This window comes from Eurosta solidaginis, chromosome 5 (genome assembly GCF_040869045.1).
Source record: "Eurosta solidaginis isolate ZX-2024a chromosome 5, ASM4086904v1, whole genome shotgun sequence".
Lineage (NCBI taxonomy): Eukaryota > Metazoa > Arthropoda > Insecta > Diptera > Tephritidae > Eurosta > Eurosta solidaginis.
In genome coordinates, this window is record NC_090323.1 from 102,217,265 (window position 1) to 102,244,619 (window position 27,355).

Consider the following 27,355-nt stretch of genomic DNA (forward strand, 5'->3'; position numbering starts at 1 on the left):
CACGAGGAACTTGGGGTCGCCAAAGCATCGGCTGTTAATGAAACAGGATTCGCCACGGTTAGGTGAGGTTGACAATTGGGTTGGAGCAGCTATATATTGCTCTGTCAACCCCTTGAGAGGGTTGCGAACATAACCCCTTGAAATTGGATTCATTCAGTTGAGACATGCCTTTGGTGTTTGATAAATGCTTTGCGCTGACCATAATCTACTTCAATTCTTACATGGCGATAACTACATGCCTTCCTACAGACTAGTTAAAAATAGAAAACAATTCAAGCTTAAACTTATATAAGCTGTTATTAAAATTAATAGCACTATTGATCGATTTAGGTTCATTCATAGTATAATTCGTTTTATGAGTTATTTCGATAAATAACACAGGTCAACAAAAAAATTTTTTTTGTACATGGGGTTTGCCCTATATATTCGGATTCTATGTTCAATTCTATAAAAAAAATGCAATTACGAATCAAAAATATTTGGTTTTGTAGAAGTTATAGCGATTTGAAAATTTTGCATTTTTTCACCAGGCTAATGTAGGTCCTTTCCTTTAAAAAAAAAAAAACAAAAAAATGTGGCTGAGAAACAGTAAAAAGGAGATAAAAGGTCCCAGATACACATGATTTTAGCTAGATTTGGCAATTCGTTAAGGACATATTAAGAAACTCATCGGAACTTTTACTGACGGATTGGTAGGCCTAGCAATAGAGCATGCCAGCTACCTGATAGCGTTTTTGTAAGTAAAATTTTTTTTAAGAAGCTGTAGTTTCTTGGGTCACTCGTTGTGGGCGACACTATCTTTTTGCATATCACAGAGGTATGATGTCTTCGAGAAGTTGTAAACGAGCGGCTAATTCATTTTGCTATATATGTGGAGAATGTATTAAAAGAATACAAAAAAAGTTTGATTTAACTAAAAACACAAGGACTTGCGAGACCTGCCTAGCCTACTTCGGTCTACCTGTTAAAAACCAGAAAAAAAAATGGGCTCCAAATGTTTCATGTAACTCTTGCAGAAGCATTCTGGAGCGTAAGTTTTTTACGTGTTTTTGATCGCTCTTCGAATTGTTATCCTTTTTACTTTGTAAACAAGTTTTATCTTTTATAAATATTCATTAATATAATAGAAAAAAGTTTATAAGTTTAATTTCGTATTAAATCTTTACACAGTGCAATATACATAGTGGCTTTTTGTGCAATTTAAACATTCAGTCTGTGTGTTCATAGATCATAGATTTTCACAAAAATTTTTGGTAACTGCATACCTTTTTGTTGGTAGCTGCTATTAGCAAGTCATTGTGTGCCCTTTTTGCTTTCTGTTGTGTTCGCTGCTAGCTATACGCTGTCTTGCGATTTGCATCCAGTGCTCCAAAATAACTCTCGCCCATATTTTTTGAACAGCTGTTGAATTTATCCTATACTTATAGTGTCTATTGGCTATTTTTCCTTTGGGTTTGTTTAACTTTGCAATTATGTTGGATTTTTGTGTCAAGAAGTGCACCAATCAAAAGAAAATTTCCCGTGGTGATACTTATGTTTGTTGTTGGCTCATGTTGTCTGTGCCGGTTTCTCTCCCATAGGTGGTAGGTTGGTTGACCTAATATCCAGCAAAATTGGACTGAACTGGGCATGTCATGATTGCCGTTCCGAAGAAAATGACATGCGAGCTTTTATGAGGCAAACTCAGAAAGAGTTCAACAACATTTTTATTGGGTTTCGTGATCTTAACGAAAGATTCAAAACGATGGAAGCTCACTTTAAGAAATTAAAAGTGATATCTGAATCCCCAAAACGGAAGAAATGTATGCCCAACAATGATTCCAACTTGTCTTCAAGTCAGGGGCAAAGCTGTCCTCCTACGAATGTCCATTCAACCGCGTTAACTGATAGGAACAGGCTTACTAAAAAGGTTATGAAAATGCAGCTCAGGAATCTCCACAAGAATCTCCACAAAGCTGTGTCGAGACTTCTAGTGAGACGATCTCTGGCAAATTAAACGATGCACGAACTAATAGTGGTACCTTTGCGGCTGTTTGTTCTACGTCACCAATGTTGATTTCGCTGGACTCCCCAATTCACCCTACACCTCCACCGGTATCTTTAGCTCCAACAATAACAGATACCGATACTGGGGTTGTTGCTAGCGATACAAGTGTACCTGAAAAAAATAGTACTTCAGTGACGGGCTCGATAACCAATGCTAGGTCAAGCAATGCGTTTTCTGTCAACTGTCCTATAACGGCCGCACCTTCCCAGCTCTCTGGTGTGCTATCCGCTACTCCTTTGCAGGTTACTGCCGTGCCACCTGGGGCTGTATTTGTGTCCCGATTACACGACTCGCTTACCGAAAATGATATTACTCATTACGTTTGCTCTAAACTTGGTGTTGCACCCACTAGTAACATCAATGTGTATAAATTTAACTTTAAATATGAGAGAGACATCTCCTCATTTAAAATATCCCTTTCAGATGAATATATCGATAAGGTACTTGGTTCCTCTTTTTGGCCTAAGCATACTGTGGTTCACTTCTTCACAAGAAAGGCGAGGGCTGAACTTGTTTTATTACAGCCAAAAAACGGTATGACGAACACAGTAATAACAACACAAAGGTAATTGCTGATCTGTCCCGTCTTCTCATTAATAACCAAAATGCTCGTGGTTTACGATCAAAACTTGTTCCATTCTTCCTTAATTCTTTCAACTTTTCTGCACAAGTTGTAGCTTTTACGGAGACCTGGCTAAAGCCTGATAATTACAACTCTGAGGTTTTTTCAAATAAATATGCTGTTTATCTGCGTGATCGCATCTCTAGAGCGGGAGGTGTCCTTATTGCTGTTGATTCTAACCTATCATCTGAGTTGATTTCGCTAGACAATATCTCTCATATCGAATTCATAGCAGTTAGGCTTTCATTCGGTAGCTATAGCGTAATTGTTTGTTGTTCGTATATACCACCTCGTTCGAATATGGATGTTTATGCTAGTCATAGCTCGGCCATCTGCGATTTGCATTCGGAGTTGGGAGATAACGATCGACTTGTTGTTGTTGGTGACTTTAACTTGCCAACAGTTAGTTGGGTTAATATAAGTGATTCAAACTTTTTAACTCCCACTGCTCAACATGAGTTTCTCAATTGCTTGTTAGACTCATCTCTTTTACAGATTAACAAATGTTCCGAATAGTGGAAATAAAATGCTGGATTTAGTATTTGTGGATGGCTGGGTGGGTACTGCCCTTACGCAAATCCCACCTTTATCCCTTCCATAAGACCCTCTTCACCCTACGCTAGAGATATCACTTGATATCAGCCTACCCCGTAGGATTCAAGTACAGTCCTGTCCCCGATCTAGATGCTTCTACAAAGCGAATTTCATTATGCTCAATGATCTGTTAGCTTCCCATAATTGGTCGGATCTCTATGCTTGCACTGATGTCGATTCGGCAATCTCTATATTTTACAGTACGCTTGATGGCTTCTTTGATACCTGCATTCCTACTCGCTATTCCCTATGTTCGAATAAGCCCCCTTGGTTTTCAAGACAACTTATCAGACGTAATAACATTAAATCTAGGCTTTATAAGAGATTCAAGAAATCTGGAGCATCTGCAGACCTCTCTAAATATCTAGTAGCTCGTTCTAAATTGCACCGTCTTAATCAGGTTTGTTATAAAAATTACTTGAGTTGTTGTAAAGCCCAAATTTTTTAAAAATCCAATAAAGTTTTACAGTTTCGTCAATTCAAAGTGGAAAACTTCTGGGTATCCTTCCTCATTAACCTTTGGATGTAAAAAAGCTTGCACTGATGACGACGTTGCTGAACTATTTTCTGAGCTCTTTAAGTCCACGTATTCATCTGCCTATATACTGCCTATGCAATACGGCCGCTAAGATGCCGGTTGCCGCTTTGACCTAAAATCAAAAACGTTTTTGGGACGTATTTTGTTTCGTAATTAACATAAAAGGCAATGTAAAAAATGTAATGTTATATTTTTTTAACTTTTTTTTTTGTTCAGTATAAGACGTACTTTATCTAAAATAAGGATTAAATCTGCAAATGTAAAAACATTTTCGGGCAAATTTGCCATTAATTTTTATAAATAAATTAGTTAGTTTCAACAAAAGTTAACTCATTATTTGTGATTTCATGTTTTATTGAAAACAACTAAAATAAAAAACAAAGAATCTGTTAAATAAAGACTTATGTATTTACGTGTAAGTGAAATTTGCCACAAAAAATGGGCCCGTCAAAACGTAATTAGCATAAAAGGCAATATAAAAAATGTAATGTTATATTTTTGTAACTTTTTTTTTTTTGTTCAGTATAAGACGTACTTTATCTAAAATGAGGATTAAATATGCAAATGCAAAAACATTTTCGGGCAAATTTGCCATTAATTGTTATAAATAAATTAGTTAGTTTCAACAAAAGTGAACTCATTATTTGTGATTTCATGTTTTTTTTGAAAACAACTAAAATAAAAAACAAAGAATATGTTAAATAAAGACTTATGTATTTAAGTGTAAGAGAAATTTGCCACAAAAAATGGGCCGGTCAAAAATTAATTCTATTTAAGATTTTTTTGTACGCTACAAATTATTTTGGAACAATTTTTTAGGATTTTGGTAGAGGCTATTATAGGTAAGTGGCAACAATGGGAAACCATATTTGTATGAAGGTGAAACATTTGTGCTTTCGAATTTAGCGGGGATACATAAAATTTTAAATTCACATTAGAACACTTAGCTAATTGTTCCCAAAGATGGCGCGCTTGTGCATAAAGGTTTAGGTCTTTGAAATTCGCATTAGAACACTTAGATAATTGTTCCCAAAGATGGCGCGCTTGTGCACGAAAATGAATTACGATATTTGTATGAATTGTTCGAATTTACAAAAAACTTTTTCTATTAATTATAAACAAATAGAGTTATATTTGTTAACAAAAATAGGCATATGCACTGCGGCTGATCAATACGAATCGATTCATACAACTTTTATATGATTATACGTATGCTAAGTATGCGAAACAGCCTATCAATTGATTGCATGGAAATTTTGTTAGCGTATTAATATATAGATAGTGGGTAATATACTGCCTATGCAATACGGCCGCTATGATGCCGGTTGCCGCTTTGACCTAAAATCAAAAACGTTTTTGGGACGTTTTTTTGTTTCGTAATTAGCATAAAAGGCAATTGCCATCATCCGGTGGCAAAATCCTGAGCCAGATAAATAATTTTGCATGTAAATGTAACAACAACGATTTGAGCCAGATAAATCCAGATAGAAGTCTGGTTCAATTTGAGAGCCAGATAATTTGTTAATTACTTATTACTTCTTTTTAGTTTGGCAACCCTGTCTTTAATAAACCTAATTTTTCTAAAATAGATGTCGCTGCTTAAGCTTTCGCCGTATGAGTTAACTGAAAAACGGCGGCGACATCTGCCTATCACATTTCACGTGTGCGAAAATTTCACATCTGCTTCTCAAGTCTCTCAATGATCCAGAGCATTCCCGTGAGAATTGAGCGTGAGCCGGAGCTGTAAAACTCACTGGAAGACGGCAAATATAAAAAATGTAATGTTATATTTTTGTAACTTTTTTTTTGTTCAGTATAAGACGTACTTTATCTAAAATGAGGATTAAATCTGCAAATGCAAAAACATTTTCGGGCAAATTTGCCATTAATTGTTATAAATAAATTAGTTAGTTCAAACAAAAGTGAACTCATTATTTGTGATTTCATGTTTTTTTGAAAACAACTTAAATAAAAAACAAAGAATCTGTTAAATAAAGACTTATGTATTTACGTGTAAGTGAAATTTGCCACAAAAAATGGGACGGTCAAAAATTAATTCTATTTAAGATTTTTTGATACACTACAAATTATTTTGGAACAATTTTTTAGGATTTTGGTAGAGGCTATTATAGGTAAGTGGCAACAATGGGAAACCATATTTGTATGTAGGTGAAACGTTTGTGCTTTCGAATTTAGCGGGGATACATAAAATTTTAAATTCACATTAGAACACTTAGCTAATTGTTCCCAAAGATGGCGCCCTTGTGCATAAAGGTTTAGGTCTTTGAAATTCGCATTAGAAGACTTAGATAATTGTTCCCAAAGATGGTGCGCTTGTGCACGAAAATGAATTACGATATTTGTATGAATTGTTCGAATTTACAAAAAAACTTTTTCTATTAATTATAAACAAATAGAGTAATATTTGTTATCAAAAATATGCCTATGCACTGCGACTGATCAATACGAATCGATTCATATAACTTTTATATGATTTTACGTATGCTAAGTATGCGAAACAGCCTGTCAATTGATTGTATGGAAATTTTGTTAGCGTATTAATATATAGATTCCTTCACCCCTGTCATATCACTTAATTTAACTTAATTAACTTAAGAAAAAAATGTACTTTTTTAATTCGAAAAAACTGTATTGTAATATTCACGTAAGCGTGCCTTTCAGGTTATCAGCTCATTTAGTTATTTTTTTTACTCTGTCACAAAAATAAAATACATTGACAAAATTAATTTTTAAACAGATAGCTTGATAAGCAGGCTAACGTGAATAGCCCATATATTTAATTTTACCCTTGGGGACGGGACCGAGGGTAAAGGCTAGTCTGATATCTAATATATATTATAAATGGGAAAGTTTGGACGTTTGTCTTTGTGCCTTAATCACGCAAGAACGGCTGGACGGATTTTGATGAAATTTGGCACACGTATAGCCAATAGTCTAGAAGGAGCTATATGTTTTTGAAAAGGGGGAAGGTCCCCGCCCCCTGGGAACAGTTATAGTTTAATTATTATATTTTTTCGTCTTTGTGACTGAATCACGACAGAACGGCTACACGGATTTTGATGTAATTTGGGACACAGACAATAGTCTACCAGCGAAATTTTTTTCCAACATGGAAAGGGGGATGGGGTCCCAAGACCCCTTCGAAAAATTACTTTTTAATAATTTTTACACATTTTAACTTTGCCTTTACTAACCTTCACCAATATTACAACTCAATAGGCCAAATAAGTCGAGGGCTTACAAAATGATCAGTGACACTCTCCGTCCCCCCTCCCCCCCCCCCCCCCCCCCTTCTCCCTCTCTGCTGTACAATATATAAATTGTTATAACTCAGTATACATAAATATTCTCCTAAATCAATAATTTTTGGAATCTGGCTCATACAGAACGAGATCTAAACAATTTTGGAAAAACGATCGGTGGTGCTCTCCGTCTCCTGCCGCCATCCGCCCTCCATCAATTGTTGTTATTAGCACGCTTTTATTAGCTTTACCTGTATGTTGCTTTGTAACTTTTCATTCGCTCCAGTGCGCCTGTTGCCTTACTAACATGGTTTTACAGTTAGCTTCACCTTATTTGTAATCCCGTTAGGGTCATATCGAGACTCTTCCGGGATCATTTCTGGATGGTCCGTCCGGGATCCCGTCGGGGTTATTTAGGACATTTTTGGGACTATTTCGCGATCATTTGGGACCCTTCCGGCATCATTTCTGGATGGGTTTCGGGATCCGTCGGGCATCCCGTCGGGGTATTTTCGGGATCATTTCCGTACCTTTGAGAGATAAATTCTTGATGGTTTCCGGGATCATTAAGGGACTTTCATTTCTGAATGGTTTTCGGGATCCCGTCGGGGTCATTTCGGGACTTTTTCGGGATCATTTGAGGTCCCTTCCGACATCATTTCATGATAGTTTTCGGGATCCGTCCGGGGTCATTTCGGGACTATTTCGGGATCATTTGGGGTACCTACCGGCATCATTTCTGGATGGTTTTCGGTATCCGCCCGGAATCCCGTCGGGGTCATTTCGGGATCATTTGAGGTCCCTTCCGGCACCATTTCTGGATGTTTTCGGGATCCGTCCGGGATCCTGTCGGGGTCATATCGGGACTTTTTCGCGATCATTTGGGGTCCCTTCCGGCATCATTTCTGGATGGTTTTAGGGATTCGTCCGGGATCCTGTCGGGGTCATTTCAGATGGTTTACGGGATCCGTCCGAGATCCCGTCGGGGTCATTTCGGGACTTTTTGGGGACTATTTCGGAACCATTTGGGGTATTTTCCGGCATCATTTCTAGATGGTTTACGGGATCCGTCTGGCATCCCGCCGGAGTATTTTCGCGATCATTTGCGTACCTTTGAGAGATAAATTCTTGATGGTTTCCGGGATCATTCGAGACTTTTTCGGGGTCATTTTGGGTACATTTCGGCATCATTTCTGAATGGTTTTCGGGATCCGTCCGGGATCCCGTCGGGCCACTTCGGGGCTATTTTGGGATCATTTGGGGTATTTCCGGCATCATTTCTGGATGGTTTTCGAGATCCGTCCGGGATCCCGTCAGGGTCATTTCGAGACTATTAGGGGATCATTTATTTATTTATTTATTCATATTATAGTCTAGGACAATCAGAACCTCCATACAGACTATTTACTAATATATCTTAACTAATAAATATAAAATATTCAAATAATTTCATTCAATAGCAGTTTAAACCTAAATTTATTTAATGCAAAATCAATATCTATAGAATACAGCAAATTAAACTCCCTCATTGCCCTAGCAATTGGAGAGTTGGAAGCATAAGTCGTTCTAAATCTATCTAACCAGAAAAAATCGTGACATCGAAGGGTTCGCGATGGTACATTGAACCGTATACGTTCTAAAAGATAGGGCGAGTCAACCGTCCCATTGATGATATCATATAAAAATGTCAATGAAAGCATTGATCTTCTACTCACTAAAGATTTAAGGTTAATTAAAAGACACCTAGAACTGTATGTTGGAACAGTGTCCTGAAAACGCAGACCGGAGGGCAAATCGCAAAAATATTTTTTGAATACGCTCAAGTCGGTCTATATGGCAGGCATGGTACGGCCTCCAAATGAAAACAGCATATTCTAGTTTAGACCGCACTAGGGTTGTAAATAAAAGTTTTAAAGTATAAGGATCACTAAAATCCATACTGAAACGGCGAATGAACGCGAGTGTGGAATAAGACTTCGCAATGACATAATTAATCTGACTGTGGAATAGAAACTTCGCATCAAAGACTACACCAAGATCTGATATTTCATCAACAACCCTCAGCGCAGAGTCCCCAATATGATAAGAAACAGGAAGAACATTTCGAGTTTTAGCAAAGGTAATACTAAAACATTTACTTATATTTAAAAGCAGACGATTGCGTTTACACCAGTCCATTACGTTATCAAGATCAGCTTGGAGCATAGTGGACTCAGATTGAGTCGTGATTGATGCAAAAATTTTCAAGTCATCAGCAAACAATAAGAATTCAGCATAACTGAAACAATGACGTATGTCATTAATAAAGATAACAAATAATAAGGGACCCAACACACTCCCTTGGGGTACACCAGAATTGGCAGTAAACTACCGCGAAGAAATACCATCTACCACAACAACACAGCTACGATCTGCCAAGTAATATCTCACCCAAGATAGCATACTAGAATGGAAGCCGAAGCCAGCAAGTTTAGATATTAGTAATGAATGGTTGACTTTGTCAAAAGCCTTCGAAAAATCGGTATAGATAGTATCAACTTGCGCCCTCCTATTAAATGAAGAAATACAGTATTCAGAAAATACTGCTAGATTAGTTACAGTTGATCTGCCAGGCATGAATCCATGCTGATTAGGTGAAATCAAGGTCTTTACTGCGAAGAATATTTTATCCTTAACTACAATTTTTGGATCTATGCGATCAACTTTTTGTTTGCACACACAAGGCATTTTAAAATTAAATGAATATTCGATTAACTAGACAGCGGTTAGCGTCGATAAAGTTTATACACCAAGAGTCAATATGTAATTGCACGACAATTGGTCATAAAATTACGCGATTAAAGACGGTATATTATGATAAAATTCACCATAATGCGGAGCAAAGAAAAAACACGTCCGCACTCCACGAATATAAATTTGGATTTTTTGAGGACCTTTCCGGCATCATTTCTTGATAGTTTTCGGGATCCGTCCGGGATCCCGTCGGGGTCATTTCAGGACTTTTGGGGTAGTTTGGGACTTTTTCGCGACTAATACGGGATCATTTGGGGGGAGCCTTTCGGCATCATTTCTGGATGGTTTTCGGGATCCGTCCGGGATCTCGTCGGGGTAATTTGGGGACTTTTTCGGGATCATTAGGGGGCTCTTCCGGCATCATTTTTGGATGGTTTTCGGGATCCCGTCGGGGTTATTTCAGGACCTTTTAGGGATCATTCGGAGTCCCTTCCGGCATCATTTCTGGATGTTTTTCGGGATTCGACCGGGATCCCGTCGGGGTCATTTCGGGACTTTTTATCGACTAATACGGGATGATTAGGGGTCATTTCGACCCTTTTTGGGATCATTTGGCGTCCCTTCGGGCCTCATTTCTGGATGGTTTTCGGAATCCGTCCGGGATCCCGTCGGGGTTATTTCAGGACCTTTTAGGGATCATTCGGAGTCCCTTCCGGCATCATTTCTGGATGTTTTTCGCGATTCGACCGGGATCCCGTCGGGGTCATTTCGGGACTTTTTCTCGACTAATACGGGATGATTAGGGGACCCTTTCGGTATCATTTCTGGATGGTTTTCGGGATCCGTCCGGGATCCAGTCAGCGTAATTTCGGGACTATTAGGGGCTTATTTGGTGTACCTTCCGGCATCATTTCTAGCTGGTTTACGGGATCCGTCCGGCATCCCGTCGGGGTATTTTCGCGATCATTTGCGTACCTTTGAGAGATAAATTCTTGATGGTTTCCGGGATCATTACGGGACTTTTTCGGGGTCATTTTGGGACCCTTCCGGGGCATTTCTGGATCGTTTTCGGGATCCGTCCGCGATATCGTCGGGGTCACTTCGGATAATTTCGGGATAATTTGGGGTTATCAGCTCATTTAGATTTTTTTTACTCAATTACAAAAATAAAATGCATTAGACAGAAAAAATTTTTTAAACAGATAACTTGATAAGCAGTCTAACGTGAAAAGCCCATATATTTCATTTTATCCTTGCGGACGGGGCCGCGGGTAAAGGCTAGTATAATTATAATATAATATATAATATATATTATAAATGGGAAAGTTTGGATGTTTGGATGTTTAGATGTTTAGATGTTTGGATGTTTGGATGTTTGGATGTTTGTCCAGACGTTTGTCTTTGTGACTCAATAACGCAAGAACGGCTGGACCGATTTGAATGAAATTTTGCACACATATAGCCAATAGTCTAGAAGGATCTACTAGCTATATATTTTTCAAAAGGGGCGTGGTCCCTGCCCCCTAGGAACAGTTATAATTTAATTATTATATTTTTTCGTCTTTGCGACTGAATCACGCCAGAATGGCTACACGGATTTTGATGAAATTTGGGACACAGACACAGTACACAGGAACAGGGACACAGTAGTCTACTAGCTACTGGGATTGAAATTGAAATTATACCTTTACGTACACTGGCCAATATCACAGACTCAAGGGGTCAAATAAGTCGAGGGCTTACAAAGTAAGCAGTGACACCCTCCGCCCCCCTCCGCCCTTATCACCCACTCTGGTGTAAAATCTATAAATTGTTATAACTCAATATAAATTTTCTCCTAAATCAATAGTTTTTGGTATCTGGCACATACAGATCGAGATCTAGACAATTTTGGAGGAACGATCAGTGGTCCTCTCCTTTTACTCCCGCCATCCGCCCTCCCTCAATTGTTTTTATTAGCACGCTTTTATTAGCTTTACCTGTATGTTTCTATGTAACTTTTCATTCGCTCCAATGCGCCTGCTGCCTTATTAACATGGTTTTATAATTAGCTTCACCTCATATGGAGACCCTTCCGGGATCATTTCTGGATGGTTTTCGGGATCGGTCCGGGATCCCGCTGGGGTAATTTCTGGACTTTTTCGGGATCATTTTGGGACCCTTCCGGGATCATTTCTGGATGGTTTTCGGGATCCGTCCGGGATCCCATAAGGGTAATATCGGGATCATTTGCGTACCTTCGAGAGATAAATACTTGATGATTGCCGGAATCATTACGGGACTTTTTGGGGTTATTTTGGGTCCCTTTAGGCATCATTTCTGGATGGTCTTCGGGATTCGTCCGGCATCCCGTCGGGGTCATTTCGGGACTTTTTCGCGACTAATACTGGATCATTTGGGGACCCTTTCGGCATCATTTCTGGATGGTTTTCGGGATCCGTCCGGGATCTCGTCGGGGAAATTTGGGGACTTTTCGGGATCATTTGGGGGCTCTTCCCGCATCATTTCTGGATGGTTTTCGGGATCCGTCCGGGATCTCGTCGGGGCCATTTGGGGACTTTTTCGGGATCATTTCTGGATGGTTTTCGGGATCCGTCCGGGATCCTGTCGGGGTCATTTCGGGACTTTTTCGCGACTAATACGGGATCATTTGGGAACCCTTTCCGCATCATTTCTGGATGGTTTTCGGGATCCGTCCCGGATCTCGTCCGGGTCATTTGGGGACTTTTTCGGGATCATTTGGAGGCTCTTCCGGCGTCATTTCTGGATGGTTTTGGGGATCCGTCCGGGATCGCGTCGGGGTCATTTCGGGACTTTTTCGCGACTAATACGGGATCATTTGGGAACCCTTTCGGCATCATTTCTGGATGGTTTTCGGAATCCGTCCGGGATCCCATCAGGGTAATATCGGGACTATTAGGGGATCATTTGGGGACCTTTCCGGCATCATTTCTGGATAATTTTCGGGATCCGTCCGGGATGGCGACGAGGTCACTTCGGGACTATTTCGGGATCATTTGGGATACCTACCGGCAACATTTCTGGATGATTTTTGGGATTCGTCCGAGATCCCGTTGAGATCATTTCGGGACTTTTTCTCGACTAATACGGGATCATTTGCGGACCCTTTCGGCATCATTTCTGGATAGTTGTCGGGATCCCGTCACGGTCATTTCGAGACTATTAGGGGATCATTTGAGGACCTTTCCGGCATCATTTCTGGATAGTTTTCGGAATCCTTTCGGGATCCCGGCACGGTCATTTCGGGACTTTTTCGGGATCATTTAAGGATGGCTTTCAGGATTCGTCCGGGAACCCGTCAGGGTAATTTCTGGACTTTTCCGAGATTATTTCGGGATCATTTTGGGACCTTCCCAAGATCATTTCTGGATGGATTTCGGGATCTGTCCGGGATGCCGTCAGGGTTATTTTGGGACTATTAGGTGATCATTTGAGGACCTTTCCGGCATCACTTCTAGATGGTTTTCGGAATCCGTTCAGGATCCCGTCGGAATAATTGCGGGACTTTTTCGGGATAAATTTGGGGTCCCTTCCGGCATCATTTCTGTATGGTTTTTGGGATTCGTCCGGCATGCCGCCGGGGTCATTTCGGGACTTTTACTCGACTAATACGGGATAATTTGCGGGCCCTTTCTGTATCATTTCTGGATAGTTGTCGGGATCCGTTCGGGATCCCGTCAGGGTCTTTTCGGAACAATTAGGAGATCATTTGAGGACCTTTCCGGCATCATTTCTGGATAGTTTTCGGAATCCTTTCGGGGTCCCATCAGGGTCATTTCGGGACTTTTTCGGCAACATTTAAGGTAGGTTTTCAGGATTCGTCCGGGAACCCGTCAGGGTAATTTCTGGACTTTTTCGAGACTATTTCGGGATCATTTTGGGACCTTTCCAAGATCATTTCTGGATGGATTTCGGGATCAGTCCGGGATGCCGTCAGGGTCATTTTGGGACTATTAGGTGAACATTTGAGGACCTTTCCGGCATCACTTCTGGATGGTTTTCGGTATCCGTTCAGGATCTCGTCGGAATTGCGGGACTTTTTCGGGATCATTTGGGGTCCCTTCCGGCATCATTTCTGGATGGTATTTGGGATTCGTCCGGCATCCCGTCGGGGTCATTTCGGGACTTTTTCTCGACTAATACGGGATCATTTGCGGGCCCCTTCGGCATCATTTCTGGATAGTTGTCGGGATCCCGTCAGGGTCTTTTCGGAACTATTAGGAGATCATTTGAGGACTTTTCCGGCATCATTTCTGGATAGTTTTCGGGATCCTTTCGGGGACTTTTTCGGCATCATTTAAGATTGGTTTTCAGGATTCGTCCGGGATCCCGTCAGGGTAATTTCTGGACTTTTCCGAGACTATTTCGGGATCATGTTGAGACCCTCCCAAGATCATTTCTGGATAATTTTCGGGATCCGTCCGGGATGCCGACGAGGTCATTTCGGGACTATTTCGGGATCATTTGGGATACCTACCGGCATCATTTCTGGATGGTTTTCGGGATTCGTCCGGGATCCCGTCGGGGTCATTTCGGGACTTTTTTTCGACTAATACGGGATCATTTGCGGACCCTTTCGGCATCATTTCTGGATAGTTTTCGTAATCCTTTCGGGATCCCGTCAGGGTCATTTCGGGACTTTTTCGGGATCATTTAAGGATGGCTTTCAGGATTCGTCCGGGAACCCGTCAGGGTAATTTCTGGACCTTTCCGAGACTATTTCGAAATCATTTTGGGACTTTCCCAAGATTATTTCTGGATGGATTTCGGGATTTGTCCGGGAGGCCGTCAGGGTCATTTTGGGACTATTAGGTGATCATTTGAGGACCTTGCCGGCATCACTTCTGGATGGTTTTCGGTATCCGTTCAGGATCCCGTCGGAATAATTGCGGGACTTTTTTCGGGATTATTTGGGGTCCCTTCCGGCATCATTTCTGGATGGTATTTGGGATTCGTCCGGCATCCCGTCGGGGTCATTTCAGGAGTTTTTCTCGACTAATAAGGGAGCATTTGCGGGCCCTTCGGCATCATTTCTGGATAGTTGTCGGGATCCGTTCGGGATCCCGTCAGGGTCTTTTCGGAACTATTAGATCATTTGAGGACTTTTCCGGCATCATTTCTGGATAGTTTTCGGGATCCTTTCGGGGTCCCATCAGGTCATTTCGGGACTTTTTCGGCATCATTTAAGATTGGTTTTCAGGATTCGTCCGGGATCCCGTCAGGGTAATTTCTAGACTTTTCCGAGACTATTTCGGGATCATTTTGAGACCCTCCCAAGATCATTTCTGGATGGATTTCGGGATCTGCCCGGAATGCCGTCAGGGTCATTTTGGGACTATTAGGTGATCATTTGAGGACCTTTCCGGCAACACTTCTGGATGATTTTCGGTATCCGTTCGGGATCCCGTCGGAATCAATGCGGGACTTTGCCGGAATCATTTGGGATCCCTTCCGGCATTATTTCTGGATGGTTTTCGGGATTTGTCCGGGATCCCGTCGGGGTTATTTCGGGACCTTTTCAGGGCTAATACGAGATCATTTGGGGACCCTTCCGGCATAATTTCTTGATGGTTTGCGGGATCCATCAGGGTCACTTCGGGACCATTTTGGGATCATTTGGGGACCCTTCCGATATCATTTCTGGATCCGTCCGGGATGCCGTAGGAGCCATTTCGGGATTTTTTGTTACTTTTCCGGGATAGTTTTTGGACCATTCCGGGATCATTTCTGGATCTGTGCGGGATCCCATTTGGGTCATTTCCGGACTATTTTGGGATAATTTTGGGACCCCTCCGGAAACATTTCTGTATGGTTTTCGGGATCCGTCCGCGATAGCGTGGGGCTCATTTCGTAGCTTTTTCTGGATAATTTCCGGATCATTTGGGATCCTATCAGGTTATCAGCTCATTTAGTTCTTTTTTTTACTCAATTACAAAAATAAAATGCATTAGACAGAAAACAAAATTTTAAACAGATAGCTTGATAAGCAGGCTAACGCGAATAGCCCATATATTTAAATTGCTCCTTGCGGACGGGGCCGCGGGTAAAGGCTAGTATATTATAAATGGGAAAGTTTGGATGTTTGGATGTCCAAACGTTTGTCTTTGTGACTCAATCACGCAAAAACGGCTGGACGGATTTGGATGAAATTTGGCATACATAGCCAATAGTCTAGAAGGGTCTACTAGCTACATTTTTTTTGAAAAGGGGGGCGGTCCCCGTGCCTAGGAACAGTTATAATTTGAATATATTTTTTCGTGTTTGTGACTGAATCCCCCAGAACGGTTACACGGATTTTGCTGGCTAAAAATTTTTTGAAAATGGAAAGGGGGTTGGGGTCGACGACCCCTCGAACAATTACTTATTATTAATTTTTACACATTATGACTTTAAATATACTGATCTTCACCAATATTAAAAACTCAATGGGTAAAATTAGTCGAGGGCTTATAAAGTGAGCAGTAACATCCTCCGCCCCAGCCTAACTCCCCCCTCTGGTGCAAAATCTATAAATTGTTATTACTTGAAATAAATTTTCACCTAAATAAATAATTTTTGGTAACTGGCTCATACAGATCGAGAGCTAAACAATTTTGGAAAAACGATCAGAAGGAGAGCACTTCTCCCCCATCCACCCTCCTTCAATTGTTTTTATTAACACGCTTTTATTAGCTTTACCTGTATGTTAGTTTGTAACTCTTCATTCGCTTCAACGCGCCTGTTGGCTTATTAATTTGCTTTTATAATTAGCTTCACCTTATTTGTAATCCCGTCGGGGTCAGCTCGGGACTCTTCCGGGATCATTTCTGGATGATTTTCGGGAATCGACAGGGATCCCGTCAGGGTCATTTTGGGGATTTTTTCGGGACTATTTCGGGATCATTTGGGGTCCCTTCCGGCATCCTTTCTCGATGGTTTTCGAGATCCCGTCAGGGTTATTTTGGGACCTTTTCGGGACTATTCCGGGATCATTTGAGGATCTTTCCAGCATCATTTCATCCCTTCTCCTCCCCCCAACCATCCTCCTTCAATTGTTTTTATTAACACGCTTTTATCAGCTTAACCTGTATGTTAGTTTGTAAATCTTCATTCGCTTCAACGCGCCTGTTGCCTTATTAACATGCTTTTATAATTAGCGTCACCTTATTTGTAATCCCGTCGGGGTCAGCTCGGGACCCTTCTGTGATCATTTCTGGTTATTTTTCGGGAGACGTAGGGAATCCCGTCAGGGTCATTTAGGGGATTTTTTTCGGGATCATTCGGGGTTCCTTCCGGCATCATTTCTAGATGGATTTCGGGCTCCCGTCAGGGTTATTTTGGGACCTATTCGGGACTATTCCGGGCTCATTTGGGGATTCTTCCAGGATAATTTCTGGATGGTTTTCGAAATCCATCGGCATCCCGTCTAGGCGATTTCGGGACTTTTTCGGGATCATTTTAGGGCCCTTCCGGGATCATTTCTGGATAGTTTTCGGGATCCGTCCGGGATCCCGTGGGGGTAATTTCGGGCCTTTTTCTCGACTAATACGGGATCATTTGGAGATCCTTTCGGCATAATTTCTGGATGGTTTTCGGGATGCGTCCGGGATAACATCAGGGTCATTTCGGGACTATTAGGGATCATTTGGGGACCTTTCCGGCAACATTTCTGGACAGTTTTCGGGATCCTTCGGGGTTATTTTGGGACCTTTTCGGGACTATTCCGGGATCATTTGGGGATTCTTCCAGGATCATTTCTGGATGGTTTTCGGAATCCATCGGGATCCCGTCTAGGTGATTTCGGGACTTTTTCGGGAGCATTTTAGGGCCCTTGCGGGATAATTTCTGGATAGTTTTCGGGATCAGTCCGGGATCCCGTGGGAGTAATTTCGGGCCTTTTGTTCGACTAATACGGGATCATTTGGAGATCCTTTCGGCATAATTTCTGGATGGTTTTCGGGATGCGTCCGGGATAACATCAGGGTCATTTCGGGACTATTAGGGATCATTTGGGGAACTTTCCGGCAACATTTCTGGATAGTTTTCGGGATCCGTCGGGGTTATTTTGGGACCTTTTCGGGACTATTCCGGGATCATTTGGGGATTCCTCCAGGATCATTTCTGGATGGTTTTCGGAATCCATCGGGATCCCGTCTAGGTGATTTCGGGACTCTTTCGGGATCATTTTAGGGCCCTTCCGGGATCATTTCTGGATAGTTTTCGGGATCCGTCCGGGATCCCGTGGGGGTAATTTCGGGCCTTTTTCTCGACTAATACGGGATCGTTTGGGGACCCTTTCGGCATCAGTTCTGGACGGTTTTCGGGACTATTGGGGGATCATTTGAGGAACCTTCCTGCATCATTTCATGAAAGTTTTCGGGATCCGTCCGGGATCCGGGCGGCGCCATTTCGGGACTATTTCGGGATCATTTGGGGTACCTACCGGCATCATTTCTGGATGGTTTTCGGTATCCGTCCGGGATCCCGTCGGGGTCATTTCGGGACTTTTTCGGGATCATTTGAGGCCCCTTCCGGCATCATTTCATCATTCATTAGCTTCACCTGAATGTTAGTTTGTAACTCTTCATTCGCTTCAACGCGCCTGTTGCCTTATTAACATGCTTTTATAATTAGCGTCACCTTATTTGTAATCCCGTCGGGGTCAGCTCGGGACCCTTCTGGGATCATTTCTGGATATTTTTCGGGATTCGTAGGGAATCCAGTCAGGGTAATTTTGGGGATTTTTTCGGGACTATTTCGGGATCATTCGGGGTCCCTTCCGGCATCATTACTAGATGGATTTCGGGCTCCCGTCAGGGTTATTTTGGGACCTATTCGGGATCATTTGGGGATCTTTCCAGCATCATTTCATCCCTTCTCCTCCCCCCAAATACCCTCCTTCAATTGTTTTTATTAACACGCTTTTATTAGCTTCACCTGTATGTTAGTTTGTAACTCTTCATTCGCTTCAACGCGCCTGTTGCCTTATTAACATGCTTTTATAATTAGCGTCACTTTATTTGTAATCCCGTCGAGGTCAGCTAGGGACCCTTCTGGGATCATTTCTGGATATTTTTCGGGATTCGTAGGGAATCCCGTCAGGGTCATTTTGGGGATTTTTTTCGGGATCATTCGGGGTCCCTTCCGGCATCATTTCTAGATGGATTTCGGGCTCCAGTCAGGGTTATTTTGGGACCTTTTCGGGACTATTCCGGCATCATTTGGGGATTCTTCTAGGATCATTTCTGTATGGTTTTCGGAATCCATCAGGATCCCGTCTAGGTGATTTCGGGACTTTTTCGATATCATTTTAGAGCCCTTCCGGGATCATTTCTGGACAGTTTTCCGGATGATTTTCGGGACCCGTCAGGATCATTTCGAAATCATTTGAGGATCTTTCCGGCATCACTTCTAGATGGTTTTCGGGATCATTTCTGTATGGTTTTCGGGATCCCGTCAAGGTGTATGGTTTTTGGGATCAGTCAAGGATTCCGTCAGGGTCATTTCGGGATCATTTGGGCACCCTTCCGGCATCATTTCTGGATCGTTTTCGGGATTCGTCCGGGAGCCCGTCAGGGTAATTTCGGGACCATTTTGGGATAATTTGGGGACCCTTCACGGATCCTTTCAAGACGGTTCCCTTCGGGGTAATTTCGTGACTTTTTCTGTATTATTTCGGGTTCATTTGGGGAGCCAGCCGGCATCAGTTCTGGATGATTTTCGGGATCAATCTGGGATCATGTCAGGGTAAATTCGGGATCAATTGGGGACTCTTTAGGGAACATATCTGGGTGGTTTCTGGGATCCGTCCGGGATTATTTGGGGATACTTCCGGAATCAAATCTGGATAGTTTTCAGAATCCGTCCGGGATCCCGACGGGGGCATTTAGTGACTTTTTCTGAACTATTTCAAGATCATTTGAGGACCCTTCTGAGATCATTTCAGATCCGTCCGGGATCCTGTCAGGGTCATTTCGGAACATTTTTTGGACTATTCCTGTATCATTAGGGGATCCTGTGTCATTTCTGGATGGTTTTCGGGACCCGTCCGGGATCCCGTCAGAATCATTTCGGGTATTTTTGAGACTATTTCGGGATCATTTGAGGACTCTTCCGGCATCATTTCTGGTTGGTTTTTGAGACCAGTCCGGGATCCCCTAAGGGTCATTTCGGGACTTTTAGGGACTATTTCAGGATCTTTTCGGGACCATTCCGGGATAATTACTGTATGGTTTCAGTCAGGGTAATTTCGGGATCATTACTGTATGGTTTTCGGGACCCCGTCCAGGTAATTTAGGGACTTTTTGGGGATCATTTGGGGACCCTTCCGGCACCATTTCTGGATAGTTTTCGGGATTTGTTCGGGATCCCGTCGGGATCATTTCGGGACTATTTTGGTATCATTTTGGGACCCTTCCAGGTATGTTTTATCTTTAAAATCTAACACAGCTTTTTCGTTCTATTGTTGATTTTTTTAAATGAATCCTGTGACGAACTGTTATAACTATAATTACACTTTTTGTAATATTTTAACCAACTAAATACCCGAAAAAAGCAACACTATTCTAATAAATATCTAAAAAAAATTCTTTTTGGTTTTAGCTAATTGTAGTTTCACTCCTGTGTTCTATGAATAGTAATACCTTCACCCCTGCCATATCAATTAATTCAACTTAAAAAAAATGTATTTTTTTAATTCGAAAAAAACTGTACTGTACTATTCACGTAAGCGTGCCTTTCAAAATATCAGCTCATTTATTTTTTTTTTTAATTTTTTATATATTTAAAGAGAAACTACTATAAATAGTTATTACACTGTGTAAAGCACTGGCTGCCTGGGCCATCGGCGCTATTTTAAACTAATCTATTGTACGTGAGTTTTACTAAATTAATATTGGTACTTTGATGGATCTGTATACTTAATTTAAATATTTTTAATGTTGGCTATTTGGAAACATTTTAAACTAATCTATTGTACATGACTTTTACTAAATTAATATTGGTACTTTGTTGGATATGTATACTAAATTTAAATTTCTTTAATGTTGGTTATTTGGAAAAATTTGAAAATTGCACAGATGTTATCCAAAGTGATCGATTTAAGGTAGTTTGCTGGTTTAGTATCTCCAAAGACAATTCTTCTGTGAGAAGCAAGTCCAGGACAGCCGTCGATTATATGCGCAATAGTTACGGATGCAGAGTTGCAAAAGGTGCTTGGTGGTTCAGTAGTGCAGTAGAGCGCTATTTCGTTACCTTTAATGCCAGCGTGACCTGGTATCCACATTATTTTTAGGTTGCCAGTATTTTCGTAGATTAACCTTCTAATTTTTTTAATCAGCCCGTCGTCGTTGTTCCCGTTTAACAGAGCTTTGATCGTTGACTGGCTGTCGGTGCATATGACATATTTAGTTCTTGCATTAGAAGCAAATTTGACTGCTTCGTGCAATGCTGCGGCTTCGGCAGTGAATACAGAGCAGTATGTAGGGAGGGCACCGATAATAACTGTTCCATCAAGTTCGCTTGCAACTGCAAATGTAGTACTGGTGCTAGATTTCGAGCCGTCAGTATATAAGAACTCCCATTGAGTTGTATACGGATCGGTTGCTTCGTGGAAAAGTTGGAGGTATTCACTGTTACTAGTTGAGCTTTTGTTGTATGAAAGCAGCCTGTTTATGAAAGAGTTTCTCGGTATGTGCCAGTCGGGGTTGTTGTCAATTGAAACCGGTGTCGATGGAATAATGATGTCCAGTTCCTTTGCTAATGCTATACAACGTCCGATTGTTGACTTAACCTCATAACGGCTCAGGTCTTTTAAACTTTCATTGACCAGTTGCAAGATGAGCTTATTTTTACAAAAGAGTAGTCTTGGTATTAGTCTCACGATGCTGGTTAGACTTTTTTCAGTTATTTTGGGGTAGTCCAAATTCCGCTAGTATCGCTCTAGTTGGAGAGGTGGGGAAGGCACGTAAGCTTCTTCTGGCAGCTGTATGATATGGAGGATCGATGACCTTTAGGTTTGTTTTGGCGCAGTGTCCATATAAGGGAAGCCTGAAATCGATTTTGGATAACATAAGTGCTTTAATTACATTGATGTGTACATTAGTATGTATTAAACAGTGTTTAGAAGTTAAATATTTGATAATATTCAGTCTAGACATTAAATTAAGTCTAAGGTTATTACAATGTTGCTTAAAAGTAATTTTTTCATCAAACGTTATGCCTAACATTCTAATAGTGTTCGAATGAGGGATGGGGGTATTAAGGAAAGAAAGACTGGGAAAGGAACAGGTTGAGGATTAGCTTATCGATATTTTGGCACCTGAGGACTCACCCCAGCTAGAAATATTATTTAATATATCTTTCATACGGCTTAGATCCTTTAGATCGGAAAACATAAAGACGTCATCTGCGTAGATGAAATGATTGACAGGGGAGAATAATGATATAATGGAGCTTAGTTCATTAAATGCAATGGTGAATAAAATCACCGTTAAGGGCGAGCCTTGTGGGATGCCGTTGAAGAGCTGGTGGAGATTGGATTTGTGGCTGTTGACGCTAGTGAAGAATTTACGGCTAAGGAGAAAGTTTTTTACAATTTAAATATTTTTTTGCCGATTTCCAACCGTTTTAGCTCTCATAAGACAATATGCGCGCCTATGCGATCGACAGCTTTCTATGTTGAGCACAGAGAGGTGCTTCTTTCATTTGAGTTTAGTAGAGGCTATATGTTCAAAGAGCAGCAGGGGATCAGTGACACCTAAGCCTTTTTGGAATGCGAACTGATTTGCGCTGATTAGGCCTTTGCATTTTGCAAACCACGAGATCCTTTTTGCGATGATTTTTTCGAAGATTTTAGATATACATGGGATTAAGGATATGGGTCTATAACTGGCGATTTTATTATCATTTTTTCCGGGTTTGGGAATGGGGATCACTGCCGCAATTTTCCATTCTTGAGGGAAAGTTCCTTCATTTAAAATGCGAGTTATATAGATTAACTAGCCTTGCTTTAAGTACGAAAGGAACGTTTCTAAAAAGTGGATATAATATTTTGTCTGCGCCTGGGGTTTAAAAATGTGGAACGCCTCACGATGTCATCCTCGCGCAGGGGCCATTCTAATCTTCTCTGTATCGTTCCAATTTTAGTATATGTTCTGCCGAAGCAAGAACGCTGATTTAGTTATTTTGGTTTATCCTATTACAAAAATTAAATGCATTGACAAACATAATTTTTAAATAGATATATTGATAAGCAGGCTAACGTGAATAGCCCATATAATGTATTTTCACCTTGCGGACGGGGCCGCGGGTAAAGGCTAGTATTTGATATGGTGGACAAATGGGACACTTCATTTGCTTTATCGGCGTTAAAGCAAATTATTTTATGTATTATTTCCTTCTGCACGTTCTAATGCAAAAAAATTTTGTGAATTAAGCTGCATTATCTATTTTTCATATGGCATTTTAATATTTTTTTTATTTTTTGTTTAAACATGTTTGCGTTGATATTCCGTGACTTTGAGTGCATCATGAAGACGGTATCACGGCACAACCCGCATGCCATCAGGACAGTGAGAAATTTCAATTAGCATTTGAGCCTGTTAAAGTAACTTAAAAATATTCGTTTATCTATAGTGTAACAAATAGTTTACCTGACAATGAAGATTTCTTATTTTTTAAAAAAAGGCTATATTAATTTATAAGCACGACAAATGAAGGCAATAATATAGTCGCAATGAATTGTTGTTTGATTTAAGTTTATGGAAATTGGTGTAACATTTTTAGATTTTCTCCGCCGCGGAAATGCCCATAAGCGTACGTAAAAAACATAAATTTGGGAATACATTGTTAAAATAGTTTGAAAAATAAAATTCATTACTTTTTAAGCATAGGCGAAAACTTGAAGTTGAAAAATTATTAGCGTTTAACTTTAACGAAGTACCCTAGCAATACCATAGTGTTGCAGGTGAGTTTTTTAAAGTCAACGGATTCGATTAACTAAGTTCAACTAATTTTTCTTACTAACGAAGCGAAATTGCACCGTTTGTTGAGCATTTATAACACTATCTATTAACTTTCTATTTTTAACTTTGTTTTCTTCAAAAGTTTTGACATTTTCCCACTTTATTCGAATCTTTTCGTTTTAGCAGCGTACTTTGTTTGGTCTACTCAGAACCTATAATCCTTATATACATAATTAAATGTTAACCTATTGAGTCCTTCACTTGCACGTAAAAGTTAATAAGATCAACCAAAACTCATTAAATTTACGAATATTATAAATAAATAGACGATTAAAGCAAAGATCTAAACCAACTCAGAGTTCAGGTGACAGTTGCTGCTTAGCCAAAAGCAACAACACAAAAAGCATTGTGTTCAGAGTACCACATAGAATCAGAATGATTCAGCTCTACTGCATCAAGAAAATAAAATGAAATAAAAATAACAAAAAACAACAAACGGGAAAAACTGAAGTTAAGCCTCATACAAACAGACGCAGTGATAGCCTAATGGTAGGCCTGTGGTGTTAGAAATTTGAGGACTGCAAAGAGTAGAGTTCTCTTGCAGGGTCGAGAAAGCTATAATATCAGCCAGTATGTTTAATTCCTTTCAGTTTTTCCATCATAATAAAAATACATTAAATTGTTAAGAGAAAATATTGTGAATACTTACGTCTCAAACCCATTAAATTAACGACTACATTATTTACCGCAAAATAACTATTGCATGGGGTAGGTTGGGTTGAACTGGCCAGTCCATAACCCTGCAAAAATCGCGAGTACTCCATGCATGCATGTATGGAGTACTCGCTATGGACCAACCGAGTACTCCAAAATTAACCACAATTCATACAATGGTCCAATTAACATTGCGATGTCCTAGGACTGGACCATATACTCCAGCTCCGCATTACATCAGAGTAATCCATGGAGTACCCACAGTCCAATAAACATCGTGTAGTGATTACAATCGTTAAAAACGAGCAATGATCGGCTTACAATGTGTTCGTGTAGAAACATGAGTTGGTCGATTACAGTGGAGTATAATGGCAAGTACTCCAGTGGACCACATGATCCAACGATTTTTGCAGGGTAAGGACCTCGCATAGACTCAATGCGTCCGTAGTGTTACCAGAAGTTTATATAACGACCAAACTGAAAAGCCCTATCAAAAACCAGGACCGGGACAAATACTAGAAGCCTTCTACGACCTATGTCACTTGCTGTTTCTAGATCTGACAGCTGTATTACTCCTAATAGCTGTAGTCTTAGCCTGGCAAGCGCAGGGCACGAGCACAAAACGTTCTCAATCGTTACATCCTCCAACCCGCACTTCCGACATTTGCTATCACTAAGCCTAATTTAAAGTCAAGTGACGCCAGAAAGCAGTGTCTAGTCAGAATACCCGTAATGAGTCTACAGTCCTCTCTTTTTAATGATAGAAGCAACTTTGTTAGTCTAAGGTTGTAAAACATACACATAATCTTCGACACTTTACAGCCGCCAGCTTGGCCCCCTCCTTTCCCGGTTGGTCGATCATGTGCAACTCTCGCCTTCTCTTAATCTCGCCCAATCTGATTGGGACGTTTATGGAGCATGCTTCAAGGGATTCGCCCTTTTTAGATAGTTCATCCGCTTTTTGATTCCCATCTATTCCCATATGCCCTGGGACCCATAATAAATGTATTCTTTTCCCCGTCGCGATTCTTTCCAGGGATTGCTTACACTCTAACATACCTTTAGATCCGATATTATTGCCTTAATTGATGCTTGACTGTCAATATAAAAGTTAATACGGCTGCAGTTTAAGCTATTCTCTTCCAGTGTTTCTAAAGTGATCTGGCAGCTTGTAGGATCTGTTTATTTCCGAATCAGCACAGTATACCACAGACCCTACTCCTTGCACTACTTTGGAACCATCTGTGTATACATGTGTCACCTCGTCCGCCATTTGAGCACCCTTGCGCCTACCATCCACCTCTATTTTGGCTTTAAGAGCCCCCTCGAAGCACAGATAGGGAATCATTTAGTCTGTTCGTCCTGGAATTGATGACGCTATACTACTATGACCGTATGGTCTGTGCTCAAGCTGCCCCGAGGCACTGAGCCTCGTTGCAGTTGTTAACGCTATGTTCTTTACCACCAGTCTACAGGTTAAATGTGCAGAATGGCATACAATGCAGCCGTCGGGGATGTTTTCAGGGCTCCCGTAATGCTAAGCATTGATAGACTGTATACCCCCTCTTAATTGTTTGAGGTAGGTTCCTTTTTGTGTGGTTTTCCACCAAAATAGAACTCCATAGTATAGGATAGAGTTTACAATCGCTGTAAATACCCAAAGAGAAAGGGAGAGCAATAAACCCCCTGTAAACCCCCTGTACACCCCAGCATTCTTTTACATGCATAAAGTGCCGTCGAGGCCTTGTTCACCCTCTCCGCCACGCTGAGCTTCCACGACAGGTAGGTCGTGTCTATTATTTTTCCCGACACCGCATATCTATTTAGAATATTTTTTGTCCGCACAAACAAACATCATTCCGATTCTTTTTGAGTGGTACAATCTACAACCATGCGATCTTAGTGTTAAGACTGTATTATATTAAGTTCAAAAATGCATGGGAGATATGGTGTTCACCCTCTCCTCCACGTTGAGCTTCCACGACAGGTAAGTCGTGTCTATTATTTTTCCCGACACCGCATATCTATTTAGAATATTTTTTGTCCGCACAAACAAACATCATTCCGATTCTTTTTGAGTCGTACAATCTACAGCCAAGCGATCTTAGTGTTAAGACTGTATTATATTAAGTTCAAAAATGCATGGAAGATATGGTGTTAGCTGAATAATCAATTGTGTTGAAGATGTACTTGTATTTTGGTAAACTGAATTTGGTAATTTTCAAAATAATGTAGACAAACGTACGCAGAGTTCTAGCACTTATTTGTAAACTGAGAAATTATTGTAAAAATATAACCTTACTTACTTACAATTACCAGTATCTCAAAGACTACATTCAATTTAACCAAGCTGGGGTCGCCTTTACATTTAGAAGGCATGAAGTAATTGAAATCAAGAAATAGAAAGATGAGATGGAGAAAGTGGAGCTACAGAGGGAGACATCGACAGAATTTCGGGATATTTTAAACGCTATATGTTATTAGATCTGAATAATATGGTAATAATTACTTTTGGTGGGTTAAACGGATATGTTTCCGGAACCTTAATCTCTAAAACAAATTTCCCGCCTTCATACGGAGTATCGGGTGGACCAGCAATTTCACCACGTAGTTCTGTCCAGCTGTCGTTGATTAACTCTATTTTAATAGAGCACTGTACAATCTGGAAATAAAGAAATAATTTGTTAATAAAATAAACTAGCCCCCCTATTGCGAGCAACGATGGGTAGTTAACTCAACTTTGCTGGAACAAGACTTTTCCGAGTTGAGTAATTTAATCGCCAAATCTTTCGGACTTTTTAATTTTTCAATGTATGCGTATAATATATATTTTATTCAACGGACGCTTTCAGTAAACACAACTGTTGATCAACCGTTGAG

General features: G+C 40.7%; 1 protein-coding gene and 1 pseudogene across 3 annotated transcripts in view; both read right to left on the bottom strand.

Annotated features, from left to right (window-relative positions):
• The window catches only part of Ubc4 (ubiquitin conjugating enzyme 4), a 387,349-nt gene that overhangs the window by 218,517 nt on the left and 141,477 nt on the right, over positions 1-27,355 (bottom strand). For 2 of the 3 annotated variants that reach the window (XM_067789892.1, XM_067789893.1), the window contains exon 2: positions 26,985-27,137. The exons of the other annotated variant lie outside the window; for it this stretch is intronic. In XM_067789892.1, the coding sequence (XP_067645993.1) occupies positions 26,985-27,137 (153 nt within the window). The remainder of the gene's footprint in view (positions 1-26,984; positions 27,138-27,355) is intronic. 3 annotated transcript variants of the gene reach the window in all.
• Positions 22,868-22,967, bottom strand: LOC137234085 (U6 spliceosomal RNA; annotated as a pseudogene).